At 35.4% G+C, this 19,937-nt stretch overlaps 2 protein-coding genes across 3 annotated transcripts in view; one reads left to right on the top strand and one right to left on the bottom strand.

Moving 5' to 3' along the window:
- LOC121388636 overlaps positions 1-4,020 on the top strand; it is a 207,172-nt gene extending 203,152 nt beyond the window's left edge. Inside the window, 2 exon segments of the mRNA XM_041520062.1 lie at positions 114-253; positions 1,871-4,020. Of these exon segments, the coding sequence (XP_041375996.1) occupies positions 114-253; positions 1,871-2,212 (482 nt within the window). The 3' untranslated portion in view covers positions 2,213-4,020.
- Positions 4,021-6,102: 2,082 nt separating this feature from the next.
- LOC121385877 lies at positions 6,103-19,813 on the bottom strand. Of its 2 annotated transcripts, none has more exons than XM_041516677.1 (4): positions 19,681-19,813; positions 14,212-14,252; positions 12,520-12,649; positions 6,103-9,061 (listed from the first exon to the last, which is right to left on the bottom strand). In XM_041516677.1, exons 1-4 carry the CDS (start codon positions 19,723-19,725, stop codon positions 8,960-8,962), a joined length of 318 nt encoding a protein of 105 aa, XP_041372611.1. In that variant the 5' UTR covers positions 19,726-19,813; the 3' UTR covers positions 6,103-8,959. The 2 variants fall into 2 exon arrangements, with proteins under 2 accessions (XP_041372611.1, XP_041372604.1); XM_041516670.1 differs by lacking the exon at positions 19,681-19,813 and adding an exon at positions 17,045-17,221.
- Between the last annotated feature and the right edge of the window lie 124 nt (positions 19,814-19,937).

Genomic DNA, 19,937 nt, shown 5'->3' with positions numbered 1-19,937 from the left:
ATAAACATAACCAAAGAACAAAACTACAACAATGATGATGTCTGTAATTTACACATTGAACTTTATTAATTAAAGAAAGTTATGTCAATTTATGGGCCTTTCGTTTTCTTCAGGAACAAGTGTTCTAAGCAGACCCGTGGCTCCGAGTTTCATGATGGCAAACATGTCTGGCACTGCTCTGTGGAGAACATATTTCAACAGACTTGAAGAAGGGGAGACAACCCCTACAGAGAATATTCCAGAATCATCACAGGTAAATTTATATAAACGAAAAATGTTTTTAAAAATTAATAATATAATTATTTTATATAAACATATACATATTCTTATGTTTAATTATATATTAAATAGTAATTAATTAGACTTTATTGAAATGTTTGATTGATTTATTCTAGTGAAATACTATTTTGTAATTTATTATGGATTAAGGTATTCATTATATGTGTGTCTGAAACGTTAGTGGTGTTTTAATTTTCCAATTACATTTCCATACAAATCTTTTTACTGTCTGAGTTTTAACATCAAGAAACATTTCTCAATTTCATAATAGGATTTAATGTAGGATGTAATGGAAATCTAGTTTACTAGGATTGTCATTTTGAGCCAAAGGGGGTGGCAAAATCACCTGTGGTACATGGATCAAAAGATCAAATCCTCTCAGTGGAGCCATTCTCTGATAGGTGGGGGTTTTTTTTGCATCCCAACCAGTGTCCCATGACTGGTATATCAAAGGCTGTGGTATGTGTTGTCCTGTCTGTGGGAAATTGCATATGAAAGATCCCTTATTGCGAAATGAAAATGAGGCAGGTCAAGTTACCAAATGGTTGACATCCAGTAGCCAATATACCGGCTTCGGTGGCATCGTGGTTAAGCCATCGGTCTACAGGCTGGTAGGTACTGGGTTCGGATCCCAGTCGAGGCATGGGATTTTTAATCCAGATACTGACTCCAAACCCTGAGTGAGTGCTCTGCAAGGCTCAATGGGTAGGTGTAAACCACTTGCACAGACCAGTGATCCATAACTGGTTCAACAAAGGCCATGGTTTGTGCTATCCTGCCTGTGGGAAGCGCAAATAAAAGATCCCTTGCTGCTAATTGGAAAGAGTAGCCCATGTAGTGGCGACAGCGGGTTTCCTCTCAAAATCTGTGTGGTCCTTAACCATATGTCTGATGCCATATAACCGTACATAAAATGTGTTGAGTGCGTCGTTAAATAAAACATTTCTTTCTTTCTTTCCAGTAGCCAATGATAAATAAAACAATCATTTTTAATTTATTTGACATCCAATAACCGATGATTAATTAATCTGTGTGCTTTAGTGGTGTTGTTAAACAAAACAAACTTTTGTCATTTTTTAATTATTATACATAATGTTGCAATTACAGTATTTAATCTAATAATTCATTAAACAATATTTCAAATTGTTGTCAAAACAGATTCATTTCCTTGAAATTCCTGAAGGAGATCTTTTCTTTCTTTAAAGGAACATACCTTAGTTTTAACCCGTGAAAATTAACACTAAGTTTAGTTAATCTACAAACCTGTAACACATTTGGATAAAGTTACAATTGAGTGAAATATGAGTCTTTGACTTTGAATTGGTGAAATACCCTCTAAAAATAGACTAAAACTTGACTACATAACTGTTACTTCTCAGACGCACGTGCGTTTTTAAAAATATGAGAAATGCATTGGGTGATATTAAAAACACCAGAATGACCAAAAACACTTCAAATGTACAGAAATTGATAATCTAAACAATAAAATCTAAGTAAAGTATGATTATAATAGTAAAAAATATGCGGTAGTGTTTAAAAACTAGGGTATGTCACTTTAATTTAATCTTTTCAACATTTTTTATTTATCTAGGACCACTTTGATGATTTGTGCGCTGACTTTGCCAAAAAGACGCAGGAGATGTTAACGACCAGAGATAACATTCAGGGGCTGGAGGAGGAAATTGCAGCAGAAATCGAACTCGTCGAGAAATCTTCCAGCAAGGATCGCATGAAACACGAAGCGTTCCTGAAAGAGGCATACAAGAAGCTCGCCCAGGCCAAAGAGAAACTTTCAGAGCTTGAAATTGAAAAGAAAAGACTTGTAGATCTGATGGCATCATGTGAAAGCGATCCAAAGAAAGATGAAATTGTTGCAGAAACGCCAGCGCCTTCTGGTGGGAAGAAAGAGGGAAAATCAAACAAAAAGAAATAAGTGATGGATAAAATCATGTTCATTAATACACAGGAAGGATGCTATTCATAGTAATATTATGTATAATAAAAACATTTAAAGACATATTGAGAGATGGGATATATGTAATTTTACATGTTGAGTAAAAATAAATTTAAGACACTTATAGATGAGATGGACTCATATTTCGTTAATACCTTTCGTTTGTGATAAAGCTTAGTATTCCTAAATGTGTTTTATTTTATAAACACTGATTTGTTTCATTTATAAAGCCGCCGTCCATTGCTGTATTGTATTGTGATATTCCAAGGTATATCTGTGATATTTGATGCAAAGGTTGTTTTATTGTTATTTTCAAATTCTATTTTACTTTTTGAAATCAACATTTTAGCTTTTGTATTTAATATATTGCTAATTAATTTATTATGTTAATTTTTCATGACTCAGACGTTTTGTCCATGTGTTTTTCCAAATAATGGTTGTTAAAGCAATGTGATATCAGTATTTTGTGGTGATGGTATTTTAGTCAGTTTTTCTGTACCTTTTGTGTTATTGTTTTAGTATATATTCATTTTATTAACTGTCATGGTGATCAATTCAACTTCTTAAGGCATTTCTGCTTGAGCGTAACAGACCTGGAAGATACAATATCTATTTTATCTTCTTATTTACTTGCAATTTTTGTACATATATCTTCATGTTTGTGGAATTTTTCTTTTTGTTGTGTTTTTGTGTGTCGAATATATTTGGAGTTTTTTTTCATTGTTTACATGACAGTCTTCTATGTATTATAAAGTTTCTACTCTGTTCTTTTTGTTAATAGAAGCTGAAAATGATGGAATATTTGCAATGTAAGGATCCTTCTCAAAAGTCATATGTTCTTTCAGCCCTTGATTTACAATTATAAAATATTACTTGATTTACCAATATGTACATTAAGTTTAAATGCATCCAATGCTTCAGTTCATGTTACTTTTTTCATAAATATTTCACAAATAAGTTTATCAAAGCATTTTGTTAATTGTGTCACCGTTACATGCACAGATTTAAAAAAATTGAAATAATATATTTGGCATGCACAGTGAATTGAATGTAATACTTGGTCTTCATATACAATGTACTTGTATTAAAAAAATCTTACTACTCTTTTTTTTTTTTAAACGTAAGGTGAAATTTCTAAATGTTTGGGAATGGTGAATCACTGTTATATTATTCAGTACAAAAGGTGTAAGATTTACATAAATAGATGTTTTTACATCTGCATCCAAATCATAGTTCATTGTGCATTAGATTTGGAGTCTGCGTGTATTGGTAAATTCTGCTGTCTGGATCACATTTATACAAAAATTAAATTTGATAAATTATATTACTTAAATTGTTATAAAAGTTTGTAGGAAAAGTATTAGAAATTGTACTTGGAAAAATATGTTGCTATGTGATATACTATTATCTACATGGTGAATTCTATTTGAGTGAAATTGGTTACTGATGTGCTGGTCACGTTAAGTCCATGTAAATTTTTATATGAGTGTACACATTTCGAATATTTAATCAAAACCCGAAGTTTTGTCCTAATGGTATATATTCTTTATTACTGTTTGTATATTTGTATCTTTTTAAAGGCCAGAATCAAAATGGTGACTTCTAGGACTTCTATTGACGAGTAGGATAATCAACCTATTTCTACACTTCATAAGAGTTAATTTAATACCCAAAATGTTAATAACAATTGTATAATGCTGTATTCTTGTTGTATATTTGAGAGTTGTCCAATATTTTTTAAATGTTATGTTTCTACTTCGTATATTTTAATAAATTTATTAATTTTGTCTGTGGTGTTGAGTAAATTTGTTTACATCAACCTGTGAAGTTATGTTGTAATATTGACAGAGATAATTTTGAAGTGACAGACCCTAGTTTTTGAACACTATGACATATTTATAATTAAAATCGGACAATACTTACGGTACATTTTATTGCTTAGATTATCCATTTCTATACATCTGAAGTGTTTATGGTCATCCTGGTGTTTACAATGCCAAGAAATGCTTTTTTCATATTTCTAAAAATGCACGTACCTTCAAGACGTAACTGTTGAGGAGACCATCTCGAATATATTTTTAGAAAGAAAGAAAGAAATGTTTTATTTAACTACGCACTCAACACATTTTATTTACGGTTATATGGCGTCAGACATATGGTTAAGGACCACACAGATTTTGAGAGGAAACCCGCTGCCACCACTACACAGGCTTCTCTTTCCAATTAGCAGCAAGGGATCTTTTATTTGCGCTTCCCACAGGCAGGATAGCATAAACCATGGCCTTTGTTGAACCAGTTATGGATCACTGGTCGGTGCAAGTGGTTTACACCTACCCATTGAGCCTTGCGGAGCACTCACTCAGGGTTTGGAGTCGGTATCTGGATTAAAAATCCCATGCCTCGACTGGGATCCGAACCCAGTACCTACCAGCGTGTAGACCGATGGCCTAACCACGACGCCACCGAGGCCGGTGTATTTTTAGAAGGCATCTCCCTTTTTCAGTGTTGCACTTTTCTTTCTTTTTTTTCACTCTATTGTAATTTTATCCAAATGCATCACAGATGTGTAGATTAACCAAACTTTGCATCTATTTTACAAGGGGGATGTTATTTAGCTCAGTCATTGGAGTGCTTGCATGAGGTGTTTGCACCGCAGGATTAAACCACGTCGATGGATCAATTCAGCTGATTGGGTTTTTCTCTCGTTCCAACCAGCGCACCACAACTGGACAAAGGCTGTGGTATGTGCTTTCCTGTCTGTGAGGAAGTGCATATAAAAGATCCCTTGCTGCATTAGGAAAACATGTAGCGAGTTTCCTCTGATGACTAGGACATTCAATAGCCGATGATTAAATCAGTGTGCTCTAATGGTGTTGTTAAACGAAACAAACCTTTACTATTTTCACGGGTTCAAGCTGGGGTCTGTGACTTTTATAAACTAATGAGGGTGTATTCAGTAATTAAGTAAAGAAACAAAAATCCAAGAATACTAGTCAAATGACATCACAATGACAAGGAAATCAAGGGTGCTGACCAAGGTTTATATAATTTCAGAGGGATAGTGGTCTTAGCATTACAAAACATTACATGGGGGAGGGCATATATAAATATAGCAAATTTTGCTTACATAAGTGTTGCATTGCCCCTAGCATCGGTAGATTCATGTAGTGCCATGGCAAAGTAAATGGTGAATAAAAAATGCTGCTGATATCACGTATCATATCCATATTCTAACAATATATTCCACAACTGGTATATCAAAGGCTATGGTATGTGCTGTTCCGTCATCCACTTTCTTCTAAAGACTAATTAAGTATCGCATTGACTATATGTTAGGTAGTTGTATATGTATACTTGTTAACGTTTTTGTTTACCGACACCAATAGAGCACATTGATGGATGTCAAACATTTGGTATTCTGACAGTTTTGGAGAAAACCAACATTTTAGCAAGCATATACCACTGCCTTTGATATACCAGTGGCTAGAACGAGAAATAGCCCAAAAGGCCACCAACAGGGATCGATTTGAGACCGACAATGCATCAAGCGAACGCTTTACCACTCAGCTATGTCCTGCCTGTGTACACTTGTGAACATAATGATAATTTTAACAGGACCTTTATTTGTTTAACAATACTCCAGCACATCATTTTGTCAGTAATTGTTAGCCGTCAATGTAATAAATGAAGTATTTCATTGGCATAGCCAGAGTTTTTATATTCAGAGAGGAGGGCACCTGCACTGCCTATGAGTAATGGAATAGTGCAGTTAAGCAACATAAATTGATTTGGTGTATTACATCCACAGATGCACGTATAAATAAACTCAAAACAAAAATATTCCAATATATAAAAACAACATGCAGACAAATATATGTATGTATTTATTTTCACTAAAATTATGGCATACTTGAGTATGAATACAAAAAATATGTTAAAGATATTTAGCATTTTCCTCCATTTTTAAAATAATATGGAACATCCGGTACTAAATCTAAAGATTAATGCATCACAATGTAAAAACTTTTTAAAAATACACATAATGCTGCACATGTATATAAACACATGTATTGCAATACAATTCAAAGATAACTAATTTATTTTTAAAGAAAACCGGGTACCTTTTTTTGCGATGACATTAATGGAACTATAGAACTATGTTTGCTGTCAATTACATTTTTGCAATAAAAATGACAAACAAAAAACTATACTTAGACAATGATTTACCAGTCATATAGAATTAACAGAATAACATACCATACAAGGAAGAGTAAGGTGTTAAAAAAAAGAAAGAAAAAAAAAAGATTTTCAAAACATCACAGAAATGATCAAATGATATATGCCCACTGTAAAATATGAATTTGCTGAACAATATTAGTGTGGAAGAGCGGTAAAGTCTTTATGATAAATAGTTAATGGATTTTTTGTTATTTCACAATATAATATTCTCAGCCATTTAATGTTGAAGCATTGAACATATCTACTTATTCAGTGCAAAAGCTAGCTAACGAGCCTATTTGATGGTGAAGTTTGATAATACATGTAATATGCATATTTAATTTTGGCAACAGATTATATTATAATGCTGAATTTTGGCAATAAATCATATACAATATTTAATTTTGGCAACAGATTATATATAATGCTGAATTTTGGCAATAAATCGTATACAAAACTTAATTTTGGCTACAGATTGTATATAATTCTGAATTGGGGCAATATCAGCAATTTACCTATAAAGTGTTGGAAGTTTGCAACATACAATGCTGGTTTCATGTGTCTATATATAATGATGAAAATCTGGTAATATATAATGATGAAAAATACTGAAATATATATACTTATATAATGCTGCTGAAGTTTGGAAACCAATGAAATGCTGAAGTTTGCTAACATGAAATTGACTAAATGTAACATTAAAAATGCTGAAATATGGCAACATGTAATAAAATTAGCAATACATTTTGATAAAATGCTGAAGATATGTATAATGTCTTACATAATGATTTAGTTTGGCAATTGGTAGTATAGAATGCTGAATATTTTGCTAATAAAGGCCTCAGAAAACTGAAAAAATTGTAAAATGCACAAAAAACAATATTTCAAGCATGCCCAATTGATTTTGCGTAACCTGTTAAGTAGAACACCTATTTACATTATCCATGATGCTGTAATAATCACACTGACACAAGATATAAAGGATTTACACGCGTTATAAACAAATAATGCACGGCTACAACATAACGTGTCCGTAAAGACCTAAAGAACGAGGCTGTGATGTCATATGTCTGTTGGATTTTCTAGCTTTCACAGTTATTGGTATTTTTCCAGTGATTATAGGCAACACCATTTTCTGACAATGTTCGGAACGAAATTCTCACATACATAGGTTAATGGTACACAAAACTGCACAGCACAGGCATTAATATTATACATTAATATAACCCATATGGTTAAAAATATTTTTGGTTCATATCAGTGTATTACGTCCCACTAGAACATAATGTGGGACGTATGTAACACCTCGACGTCGTATGATTGGCAGACTAAAACCTTATTGGAACATTAGTCATATGAGTTTAGTGACTAAATTAAAATCAATTATGAGTAATAAATAGGATATTAAACTTGCTACCATTTCGTATCATGTTTATGTCCCTTGTGAAATAATTTTCATTGTCACTTGGTAAAAACTTGTGACAATTGAAAAATATTTCTTGAGATACATAAACATGATATGAAATGGAAGCTCATTTGATGGATTAAAGAGGGTGGGAAGATATGGAGTTTTAGCCCCCCCCCCCCTCCAAAAAAAAAATAATTACAGATCCTCGTTTGTCCTAGTTCATACCACCAACATTTTTATCTTTGTGTTTAAATGCAGTTTTCATATTAAGAGTACACACTGGGATACTTTGTGTTATTTGGACTGAAATTCTAGATTCGTCTTGGTTTTTGCATAGCATAGTTAGAACATGAAGACTTAAAAGAGTCTGTTCAGTTTCACAGTCCATGAATGACAAATTATCTACAGTCGTTCAACATTTCAAACTGCAGTATTATCTATATTGGACTCCATCACATACTATGTTAATGGTTTTGCTTCTTTTCTTTTCTTTTTTTTTACTTTCTGAGATTTTGACTACAGTTTTGACAAGTTTCTTCTGTAAAATGACAATTTAAGAATCAAGATGGACAGACTTGCTGTTGGGCTTCATGGACTTTTATCATCATATTATATACTGTTCAGTGTTTTCATTTTTTTAACAGGAAATCTAAAAATATTTCATATAAAAAGTAATAAAATGTAACATATCTCAGTTATAAATATAAACTGAAGGATGAGATGACCAAGTAGTTTTACTAACACCGCATTTATATAAATAATAATAATAATTATGCATTAAAATAAGCAATCAATTGAAAAAATAATTTTTTTAATGTTTACCGTATACATTAGGGTATAAGGTATATGAAAATATTGGCTCTTTTCTTTCTTCTTCTCTAATGAACATTACATGATGTTGTATCCAAAAATAGTCAATGAAATGTTTAAGTTATAACACCCAAGCCTTATATTCCACCAAACTACAAAGAAAGAAAAGGAATGTGGCAGAACACTGAATCTTGCTCAACACAGAACCTTCAAAATGAAATGCTTTCACAATAAAATACAATGGGTTTCAGATTGTTTTTTGGGTGTTTTTTTTTAGTGTGTGTGTGTGTTTACATCCTGTCTCTTTGAAAGGCCTTGCCCATTGATTCAAACTCTTTATCATAAACCATGTACTCTTTTTCAAAAAGTTGCTTCAGCGCCTCTCTCCGAACCTGGGGGAAAGAAAAAGACAAAAAACTATGAATGAAGGCATGAACGTTTAACAAAAATTTGCTATTGTGTGTCAAACAATGATATAGGGGAATACACATAATGATATGAATGAACTGATGATCAATATCAATATAAAAATTCCCATGTTCATTTAAAACACAGTGTAAATTAAGAGCTGTGCACAGTATAAATATCACAAGTATATTAAAACTACAGTAAAGTACACTTATAACGAACATGCTTTGAACGAACTGATTGTAAAGTCCTGTTTGATCTCCCTATATAGACATTATTATATGAGCTTGTGTGTCGTACTGATTTTATGAAATGAGTGTCAGGATTTTTGTATTGCCCGAGCGAGAGCGAGGGTAATACATGAATCCTGACACGAGTTTCGTAAAATCAGTATGACTCACACGCGAGTGTAATAATTTTTTTATTATCCATATTATTATTGTTGTTTTCTTTATGAATAACAAGACCCAACTCAAAATGTTTCAGCCACAACTTGAAGGAGATGATGAAATGACGTCATATTTCAAATGTACAGTCCGAGCTAGGACGTTGCTTCCCAAAATGACGTCATTACACTTGTTATTGCAAGTGTGCTTCGTATGATTATTATTAACTCGGTTATGTTGAACCATATGGATAATAAACATTAATAATCAACTTCTTCAAATGTGTATAACGAACTACTGCTACAAGAAACTAACTACCATGGTCCTTTACGGTTTGTTATAAGAGTACTTTACTGTAGATATAAAATAAAAATAAATTAAGGTTGAATTTAACAAGACTGTATTGTCATTTGAAACCACTGGAGATTTTCTTTACACAGTACATTGGATTCACTCTTAGTTCTTAAAAATCACTTATTTTTAAGTATGGTCAAGTGTCCCCAGTCTTTAAATATCAGTCCCAACTTTTATTTTTTACATCCCTGTATATATTAATTCTACATTTACCTAGTCTGTTCTATTCATTATTATAAAAATATCTTGGTTCTAGAATGTAAAGTGGGACGTATCACATAGATGTCATACGGTTGGTGCACTATGACGCTAATATACCGGGATGTCAGTCAAATGAAGGAAATGGTTTATTTAATGATGCACTCAACACATTTTATTTACGGTTATATAGCGTCGGATGTGTGGTTAAGAAACAGTTATTGAAAGATGAAACCCACTGTCGCCACTTCATGGGCTACTCTTTTTCATTGGCAGCAAGGGATCTTTTATATGCACCATCCCACAGACGCACATACCACAGCCTTTGATATACCAGTCATGGTGCACTGGCTTCAGTCAAATGAGTTCAGTGATATAAATTAAAATTGATTATGGGTAATTAACAAATAGGATATTAAACATGATACCATTTAATATCATGTTTATGTTCCTTGTGAAGTAATTTTTATTGTCACTCACTAAAGTTTGTGACAATTGAAAAGCTCATTTAATATCCTATAAGTATATAATTTTGCAGTGTACCTATACTTTTGTTATTTAATTTTCTTCAGCGACATACAAGAAACATTAAAATATAATATATTTGTTAAAGGAAGGGACAATTAAGGCATTTGGCCTGGTATGCACATTCAACGATATATAATGCACATTACTGCTTAATATCAACAAGTATAATCGTATAGTTAATTAATAAAACTGTTAAATGTGACTAGTATATATAACTGGCGCAGCGATTTTGTACCATCCCAGTGAATACGCCCTCTGGCGAGCCAGTGGTTACGTAATACTTAACGTGTCATGTCAGGAATTAGTCTTAGAACTGAAGAAACAAAACATACCTGATTTTTGCGGATGTATCACAATGTTCTGTAATAATATCCATCCCAGTAAGCCAGCAATAAGTATATATTATTTTTTTAATACAAAATAAACCATCATTGTCAAAGTGTCAAAATAACTGTATTATTTTTTGTCCCTACATTAACCCACGTACTGAAATGATAATCAGAGTGTTTTCTTAGTTAATTGGTCTTTTCTCTCCGTGGCCTATACCTGTGGTTCCTGATTGGCAGTTGTATATTTTGGATGGTCACCAAGTCAAGGTGTCCAGACACACACAAAAATATGTGGACATTTTAGAAAGATCACAGGGCATTGTGGAGTAGCCACACAGCCACCCCTAAAATGATAATGGACATCATCAGCTGTCCTGCTTTATTACTGTAAATAATTGAGTGAAACCCTTGATTAAGTAGACTTTCCCATCTAAAATCACAAAACTGACCAATTACGTAGTCCCAAAGAAAAGAAAATTATCACTTGGGTATCGTGAGTGGTCGTTTTACTCCAACATACCCTACCAATAGGCCTAATAATATGCATTTTTGCTTTCGATTTTTTAAGAGAGAAAAATACTATAACCCCTTTTCGTTCTATTAATGCAAAATGAATATATTTAGTTAAATAGTTTATTATATTATAAAGTCATTTATGTTGTTTTTACAAGTCAGGTTGATAAAAGCGAAGCGCCTTGTCATAAATGACTGCCTTTGTTTACACTGTGCATACTTGAGTTGGTTGGAGCTGACGTCACTTCGCCCCAAGCTAGAATTCCTGACGCACAGGAAACAAAAGAAAATGGCTGCCCCCAGTTAGCAGGAATAATAACAGTTTTTCATTAACTCTAAAATTATGCGTTTTTCATTTCTTAAAGTGTCAGTATGTGTTGGTTGTCTGGGTATGCATCTTTCCAACACATCATGCTCATACTTGAGTTGACCCTCCCTTTAACAGGAGCTCAATTTGATTAAAATCGGCTCCACTGAGTCATTAATTACCAGTATAGGCCAGTATAGTATAGGCCAGTACAGTATAGGCCAGTACAGTATAGGTCAGTACAGTATAGGTCAGTACAGTATAGGCCATTACAGAATAGGTCATTACAGAATAGGCCAGTATAGTAGGCTATAAACTAGTATAGTATAGGCCAGTACAGTATAGACCAGTATAGTATAGACCAGTATAGTATATGCCAGTATAGTATAGTATAGGCCAGTGGAACCAATTGTAATCAAATTGAGCTCCTATTAACCATATTAACAAATATATTATTTTTTAATGTTTCTCATATGTCGCTGAAGAACAGTCAATGGGTAATAAAGTTCTGTTCTGCTGATTTCTCGTTCCAGCCAGTGCACCACAACTGGTATATCAAAGGCCGTGGTATATGCTATCCTGTCTGTGGGATGGTGCATATAAAAGATCCCTTGCTGCTAATCGAAAAGAGTAGCCCATGAAGTGGTGACAGTGGGTTTCCTCTCAATATCCGTTCCTTTCAATATCTGTGTGGTCCTTAACCATATGTCTGACGCCATATAACCGTAAATAAAATGTGTTGAGTGCATCATTAAATAAAACATTTCTTTTCTTTTTTTTCTGTTCTGCTCTGTTCTGAAGATTTGATCTGTGTGGTCAGCACTCACTTTAATCCAAGCTTTGTGCGCCTGTCTCACTTCGTCTCTAATAGTAACCTGTTGTTGTTTGCATCTGTTGCTAACGACTTTCTTTTCAGAGTTTGCAAACCAGTTGGCCTTCAGCAGTATTTTTTTATCCCTGTAAATGAAAAAGAAGTTATAGGTTAACTTTGTAATAAAAGTAAAGTTGAAACAAGACAAACACATTTTTATTTCTCGTTCCAGCCAGTGCACCACGACTGGTATATCAAAGGCCATGGTATGTGCTATCCCATCTGTGGGATGGTGCATATGAAAGATCCCTAGCTTGCTACTAATGAACAAATGTAGCAGGTTTCCTCTCTAAGATTACTTACCAAAATTACCAAATATTTGACATCCAATAGCTAATGATTAACAAATCAATGTGCTCTAGTGTTGTCATAAAACAAAACAAACTTTAAACTTTAACTTTACCAAATGTTTTTCCAAGAGATGACATTTAGTATGTTTTCATTTCAATAAAAGCTATTTCAATTTTATAAAAATTATTGAAAATCACAGCTGCAGACAGGAATAAATTGCTTGAATTAGGAAGGAAATGTTTTTATTTAACGATGCACTCAACACATTTTATTTACGGTTATATAGTGTCGGACATATGGTTAAGGACCACACAGATATTGAGAGAGGAAACCCGCTGTCGCCACATCATGGATTACTCTTTTTCGATTAGCAGCAAGGGATGTTTGATATGCACCATCCCATAGATAGGATAACACATACCGCGGCCTTTGATATACCAGTAGTGGTGCACTGGCTGGAGTGAGAAATAGCCCAATGGGCCCACCAACAGGGATTGATCCCAGACCAACTGCGCATCAAGCGAACGCTTTACCACTGGGCTATGTCCCGCCCCTTGCTTGAATTACATCACAGTTCAAGAATTATTTTTTTCTTTTCGTCAAAAACCAATTATAATGCAGGATTTTCCATAATTTATAGTGAACATACTGAAAATGATCAGAATGCGAATAGCGATAGCTATAGTGGCTGTAGCACTTTTATTAATATTAGTAGGATTTTTTAAATGCACCTTTGCCTGCCTGGGGCAAAACAATCCTGAAAAGGACAACCCCTGTTATTCAGCTCTTTCTCCCAGGATATTGGTTCAAACAAACACACCCACTAAACCTAGCCGGAGTACACCCATTACACACAAAACGTACTACATTTGCATGGGCTGGAATTGCCAGAGAAAAGTCTTAATGTTAATAAGTTTTCTTACACTCCCATTGGTGAGAACATCATTTGTTATTTTAACAATTTCAAGACATTCGACTGGCTGCTTCTAAGTGATGACCAGGTCACCAGTGCCATGCATCCAATGAAAAACAACACGATGGAAATAGATTACACTGTAACGTATAGTTAACCTGACATTCATGTGTCTGTGGTGCGTAAGTCAGCTACAAGTGCAACAGCTGTAAATAACTTTTAGCTGAAAAAGATGTTAAAATTTTCTTAAAACTTGATTTTTGAGGATATGTAAGAAATAGAATAATACATTCGTGTCTGTTAGATACCATTTATCTCACAACTCGTTTGAAAGCAGACCAACTGTTTATTTGTAAAGGGTAACAATACTGTTTTCACTTTGGCTTAGCAAATTTCACTACAAATAATTAATGTTTCAACATATACACAGAGATAAATACTCACAGTTCATTTCTTTTCTCCTGATTTGAAAGGTCATCATTAGCCTGGGGGAAAAACAAGAAAAAAAGGTCATCAAAGGTCTCCAAGAAAGATTGTACAGTATTTAGATGGCAAAAACTTAACATTCTTGGTTAAAATATTCAGTGTTTTTCTACATAAGAGACTCAAAGGAAAATTTGGGGGAAATTTGAGACAGAGACAGACAGACAGACGGAGACAGGGAGGGAGGGACGGAGAGAGAGAGAGAGAGAGAGAGAGAGAGAGAGAGAGAGAGAGAGAGAGAGAGAGAGAGAGAGAGAGAGAGGGAGGGGCCCATCGGGCCAATTCTTGTTCCAGTCAGTGCACCTCGACTGGTATATCAAAGACTGTGGTATGTGCTATCCTATCTGTGAGATGGTGCATATAACAGATTCCTTGCTACTAATGGAAACATGTAGCAGGTTTCCTCTCTAAGTGCCAGCAAGGTAATGTGCACCATTTTCTACAATGCAAAGAGACTAATCCATATCAAATATATGCCTCACAATGCATGTGCAGGGTGTGTGTATCAAAACCCACCCCTGCTGAAGCGAATTTTCATATTTTAATGCATTTTGGGGTCAGCATATTTCAATGTCCCCACTTAGAAACTTTGCTTGCCAATCTAGATGTCCCCTCCTCCTTCCACATGCCGTAAATTCCTGCACACTCACATGCAGTGTTCATATTAGATGTCAATATTATGCTGATTTGCTTTAGTGTTTGCGTCAATCCGTCGAAAACAACCAGGCAAAATTGTATGAACCCCCTGTTGTTTCATGACAATGCATCTATTCACATGGCCTAAGTTGCAAAGGCAGTTCTGCAAGACTGTAAATTTGAGGAGTTGTTGCAACCACCATGTCACACGTACATAGCCTTATATTACTTGCACCTGTTTCCCAATTCATAGGGCCACCTCCATGGGAAGTGTTATGTCAATCAGTGTCCTCTAGTCCTCCCCTGTTTACATGTTTGTTTCGGACTAAAGAGGACTCTATGTAAACCAATATATAAATAGGGGAGGACTAGGGAACACTCGGACCAGATGTCAGTGAAGGAAGGAAAGAAATGTTTTATTTAATGACACACTCAACACATTTTATTTACGGTTATATGGCGTCAGGCATATGGTTAAGGACCACACAGATATTGAGATAGGAAACCTGCTGTCGCCACTTCATGGGCTACTCTTTTCGATTAGCAGCAAGGGATCTTTTATATGCACCATCCCACAGACAGGGTAGTACATACCACAGCCTTTGTTACACCAGTTGTGGAGCACTGGATGGAACGAGAAATAGCCCAATGGGTCCACCGACGGGGGTTGATCATGGACTGATCACGCATCAAGCGAACGCTTTACCACTGGGCTATGTCCCGCCCCCTAGATATCAGTGAATTCCAGTTAGCTACACAAGACTTCAAGAGCAGTTAAACATAATGAATGAATGAATGAATGAATGAATGAATGTTTAATGCACCCCCAGCACAAAAATACACTCGGCTATTGGGTGTCACAAATGGTAAGTATATGAAAGTATTATTTATATATAATGATGTAAAACCAGTGTAAGGAGCTGTGGTTGGGGGGAGTATAATGCAATACATTAATCAAGGTAAGTATATTTTAAAAATTTGTATAGAAGTCGAAATGTTTTTAAAACTTTACAATTAATTCTGGATGGAATTTAACAGATTCCAAAATATTTCTGTTGCCAAATATATCATTTTTCATCAGCCAAAATGTGGCGCACAGTCAGTGTACACTGACAATATTCACACTGAGGAGGAGTATCCTTCTTTAAAATAAATGAATGCGTCAAATATGTATGGCCGATGCGGCACGGCACAAGACTACTTCATCCTTCCTGCACCACATGTAGGATGACTGCCACTCTCACAGCAACACAAATCCTTTTTATTTGAGTGGTGCTGTGAGAATATTATAACAGGTACACTGACATAGCTGTGTTCAGTAACTGTTGAAATATAAAGTTGTTGTGGACATTTGAACAACTTTAACACCATCTGGAAGGCAAGAATGGAAGTGAAAAAAGAAAAGGATTACCTTAAAACTCTAGACAGGACACAGCAAATAATAGTAATCATTGTTAAGAGTGAGATCTGCTAGGGCATTGCTGCCTACTCTCCCATCTCTACAGACTTGAATGTTTTGTTTTGTTTAATGACACCACTAGAGCACATTGATTTATTAATCACCGGCTATTGGATGTTAAACATATGGTCATTTTGTCACAGTCATAGAGATGAAACCTGCTACATTTTTCCATTAGTAGCCAGGGATCTTTTATATGTACCATCCCACAGACAGGATAGCACATACCACGGTCTTTGATATACCAGGCATGGTGCACTGGCTGGAGCGAAAAGACTTAAATGTGTCCATTATAACTGTCCAAACGTGCATCCTGCTCTCTTACGGGGTCCATCTAGAATGTGGCAAGTGAAATTCCTTGTGGAGTTTGGATCTGGCTCTCCCCAAAATTATTTTTAAAAGAAAATTTGCTTGGAGCAGGGTTAGTGTGTGTGTGTGTGTGTGTGTGTGTGTGTGTGTGTGTGTGTGTGTGTGTGTGTGTGTGCGTGTGCGCGTGTGTGGTCGACTTCCCAAATCCACCTGTGATTAGGTTTAGAATTGTTTTTATCAGGATCCACCCCCCCCCTCTCTCTCTCTCACACACACACACACACACAAAACATACACCACATATACATTCCACCCCAGCCATCTACCTTCAACCACCACCACCACTACCCCCCCCCCCCCCCCCCCCATCAACAAGCAGGTTCGTCCTACCTTTATTTGTACAAGCTGTTGTTCGTATGGGGAAAGCTGGGTACATTTAACTTGTCCCGGCTGTTCGACCCGTTTTATTGTTTCCATACTCATGTTTAATGTGTATTTAACCGTCTTTTGGGCTAATGATGAAATGCAGTCTGCCTTCAGGTAAATCCGGAAATACACCTGCGCGGTTGCTACCGAAGCACAAGTTTGTTGTCTACATAGTTCAGCCAGCTGACTGTCGCTAACGCTTCTCGATATGAGTTTTACGCTACACATTAAAACCAGATTACTATTTCGAGAACCAGTCAAAATAGTTTGCAAACGTTTAGTGAAAAACAGCTGCCTGAACGCAGAAAGGTATAGTTAAAGGAAAGGAAGAAAATGTTTTATTTAACGACGCACTCACATTTTAGTTGCGGTTGTACATGGCGTCATAGCTCTAGATGCACCATCGAATAAATTTTACATGTGCAAATTTATAGGCCTACCACGTGCTTGTTTGTTTGGTTAATTATTTTTGTTTGTTTGTTTGTTTGTTTGTTTTATTATTATTATTAATTATTATTATTTCAGTTTGGATATTCTACGTTATCATCATTTTGCGAACACCTAATTGTCTAATGTCCTACTGACCTAGAAGCGTACACGTCTTATATAATTCATAACACAAAATATAATTGGCTAAATAATATCGACAGCGTTTTAAATATATACTACATTGTAGGCCTACATGTTTAAAGGGACATTCCTGAGTTTGTTTGTTGCATTGTATGATATTTCCGACTAATAAAATATTTCTACGATTAAAGTTACATATTAAATATATTTTCTTGTTTAGAATAACAGTGTCTGTATATTCAACGTGTTCCTGGTCGTCTTAATATTTGTAAGTAGTCAAAACTGGATTTTTTCTTCAAATTATTTCGTACGTACGAAAAAACTTATTTTAGTAAATAAAATGAAATTTAACCTAGTACAAATATTAGAACGATCAGAAACATGTTGAATATACAGACACTTATTCTAAACAAGAAAATATATTTAATATGCAAGTTTAATCGTAGAAATATTTTATTAGTCAATAACATCTTAAAAACTGCAGCAAACTCCAGAATATCCTTTTAACCTAAACGTTTTGCTAGTGCACATCATTTTGCGCACATGCGTGTGACTGTGCGTGTGCACGCGCGTTTATTTCTATTATTAAGGTGCAAAAACGGCTACGCACACAACGCACATCTTTCTTTCCCGCCTATATTTAAATTATAAGAGAACACAGTGATATATAACCCGGCAATATCCAACATATCTTGTATATCGATTTAGACGGCTGTGATTGGTTGATCCATAATGATGACAAACATGTGATATCCATTCCGTCCACTGCCATTAACACTATAGATTCCGAATCTTATTAATGACGCTCAAACCCCGTTCTCACTTGAACGATTTTCTACGCGAATTATGTGCGACCACCAAATCGTACAGGGCGTGCGGGAGTCGCACGGCAGTATGTTGATGATTCACACACGTTGTCGGGGTGTCGTGTGTATTTCGGACATGTCGCATGCCGGTGCGATATTTTTCAAATGTTTAAAACTATCGTACGGCTGTCTCTAGGTTCGCACAGTTCGCATAGAGGTTGCACAGCAGTCGCACGACAGTATGATAGGTCGCACGGGAGTCGTACGTGAGTCTTAAGGGAGCCGAGATGTGCGACTTCCAGCGGACCCCTGCGACTCCCGTGCGACATCCATCAGACTTCCGTGCAACTGTCGTGCAACCTGTGCAAATCTCATGCGAGCGTATGCGAGCCCGGTGCAGAAAGGCAGTCAGTCGCATGGCAGTTGCACAAGTGAGAGTGCGCGAGGGGGGGGGGGGGGGGGGGGGGCCTAGGTAATTCGTACGGGAATCGCACGGCTGTACAATCTTTTAGTCGCACCGCAGTTGTACGAAAAATCGTTCAAGTGAGAACTGGGCTTCAGACTGCAAGCGTGATTTAAAGGGGGTTACATGGGGATCTGTTTTGCTTTATTTTGTCCTGTCCTCTATTACAGTTTTACCCGTCCCAACCAGTGCTCGACGACTGTATATCAACTACTATGGTATGTGCTGTCTTTTCTATATGGAAAAGTGTATAAAAGATCCCTTGCTGGTAAAGGAACAATGAAGCGGGTTTTCTCTGCTAAGACTGTGTCACAATTGAATTATCAAGTATTTGACCTCTCCACAGGTGCACCAAGAACTATGTCCTTGCAGATATAGTAAACAATTTCATTGGAATATTTATAAATATTTGAATAGATTTTTCATTTGGAATTTGATTTAGATTTAGATTGAGATTGAAGTACAACTACAAGCAGCCATTACACTCTTAATGCAGTGATTCTTTTCAATTTTCAAATGTATTTTATCACATAGTTCTATAGACAGGCAATTTAACCGATCTAAGCTCAGATTTTCCTTATACTGATACATGTGTACTGTCCAGGATGATTTGTGTTAGACGAGTTTTGTCTACATTTTTTATTCCAAGTTTGACATGACATCCAGTAGTGGATTATTAAGAAAATCAATGTGGTCTGGTGGTGTCATTAAACAAAACAACTTTTAGCGTTTTTACAAAAACGAAGATTATTTTAGCTTACTTTAGCTATCCTGTCAAGTTCCCGATAAAGTATATCCATAGACATGTTGATCACCTAGTTTATGATGCTAATCGCCTTTTTAACTTTGAACTTTGTTTCAGCTTTGAACTTACGTCATCAGCCAATGACGTCGATTTAGTACGGTAGCCTACATGGATTGAAGCATTTTCATTGGCTAAACTTGCAGGTTAACCAGGTATTTTTTTTATAACGCTGTTGGTATTATTTATCTAATGATATTTTGTGTATTGTGAATT

The sequence above is a fragment of the Gigantopelta aegis genome, chromosome 2 (genome assembly GCF_016097555.1).
Source record: "Gigantopelta aegis isolate Gae_Host chromosome 2, Gae_host_genome, whole genome shotgun sequence".
In the NCBI taxonomy this organism is placed as follows: Eukaryota; Metazoa; Mollusca; class Gastropoda; order Neomphalida; family Peltospiridae; genus Gigantopelta; species Gigantopelta aegis.
The sequence above is the reverse complement of the archived record's forward strand: the minus strand, read 5'-3'. Positions and strand labels throughout refer to the sequence as shown.

What these genes read in the sequence shown, in the direction of transcription:
- LOC121385877 (XM_041516670.1), bottom strand. Translation starts at nt 17,137, where the DNA reads ATGAGTATGGAAACAATAAAACGGGTCGAACAGCCGGGACAAGTTAAA. An exon ending in AACAGCTTGTACAAATAAAG is followed by an intron (nt 14,253 to 17,044) that starts GTAGGACGAACC and finishes TTTTTCCCCCAG; the next exon opens with GCTAATGATGACCTTTCAAA. An exon ending in CAGGAGAAAAGAAATGAACT is followed by an intron (nt 12,650 to 14,211) that starts GTGAGTATTTAT and finishes TTTCATTTACAG; the next exon opens with GGATAAAAAAATACTGCTGA.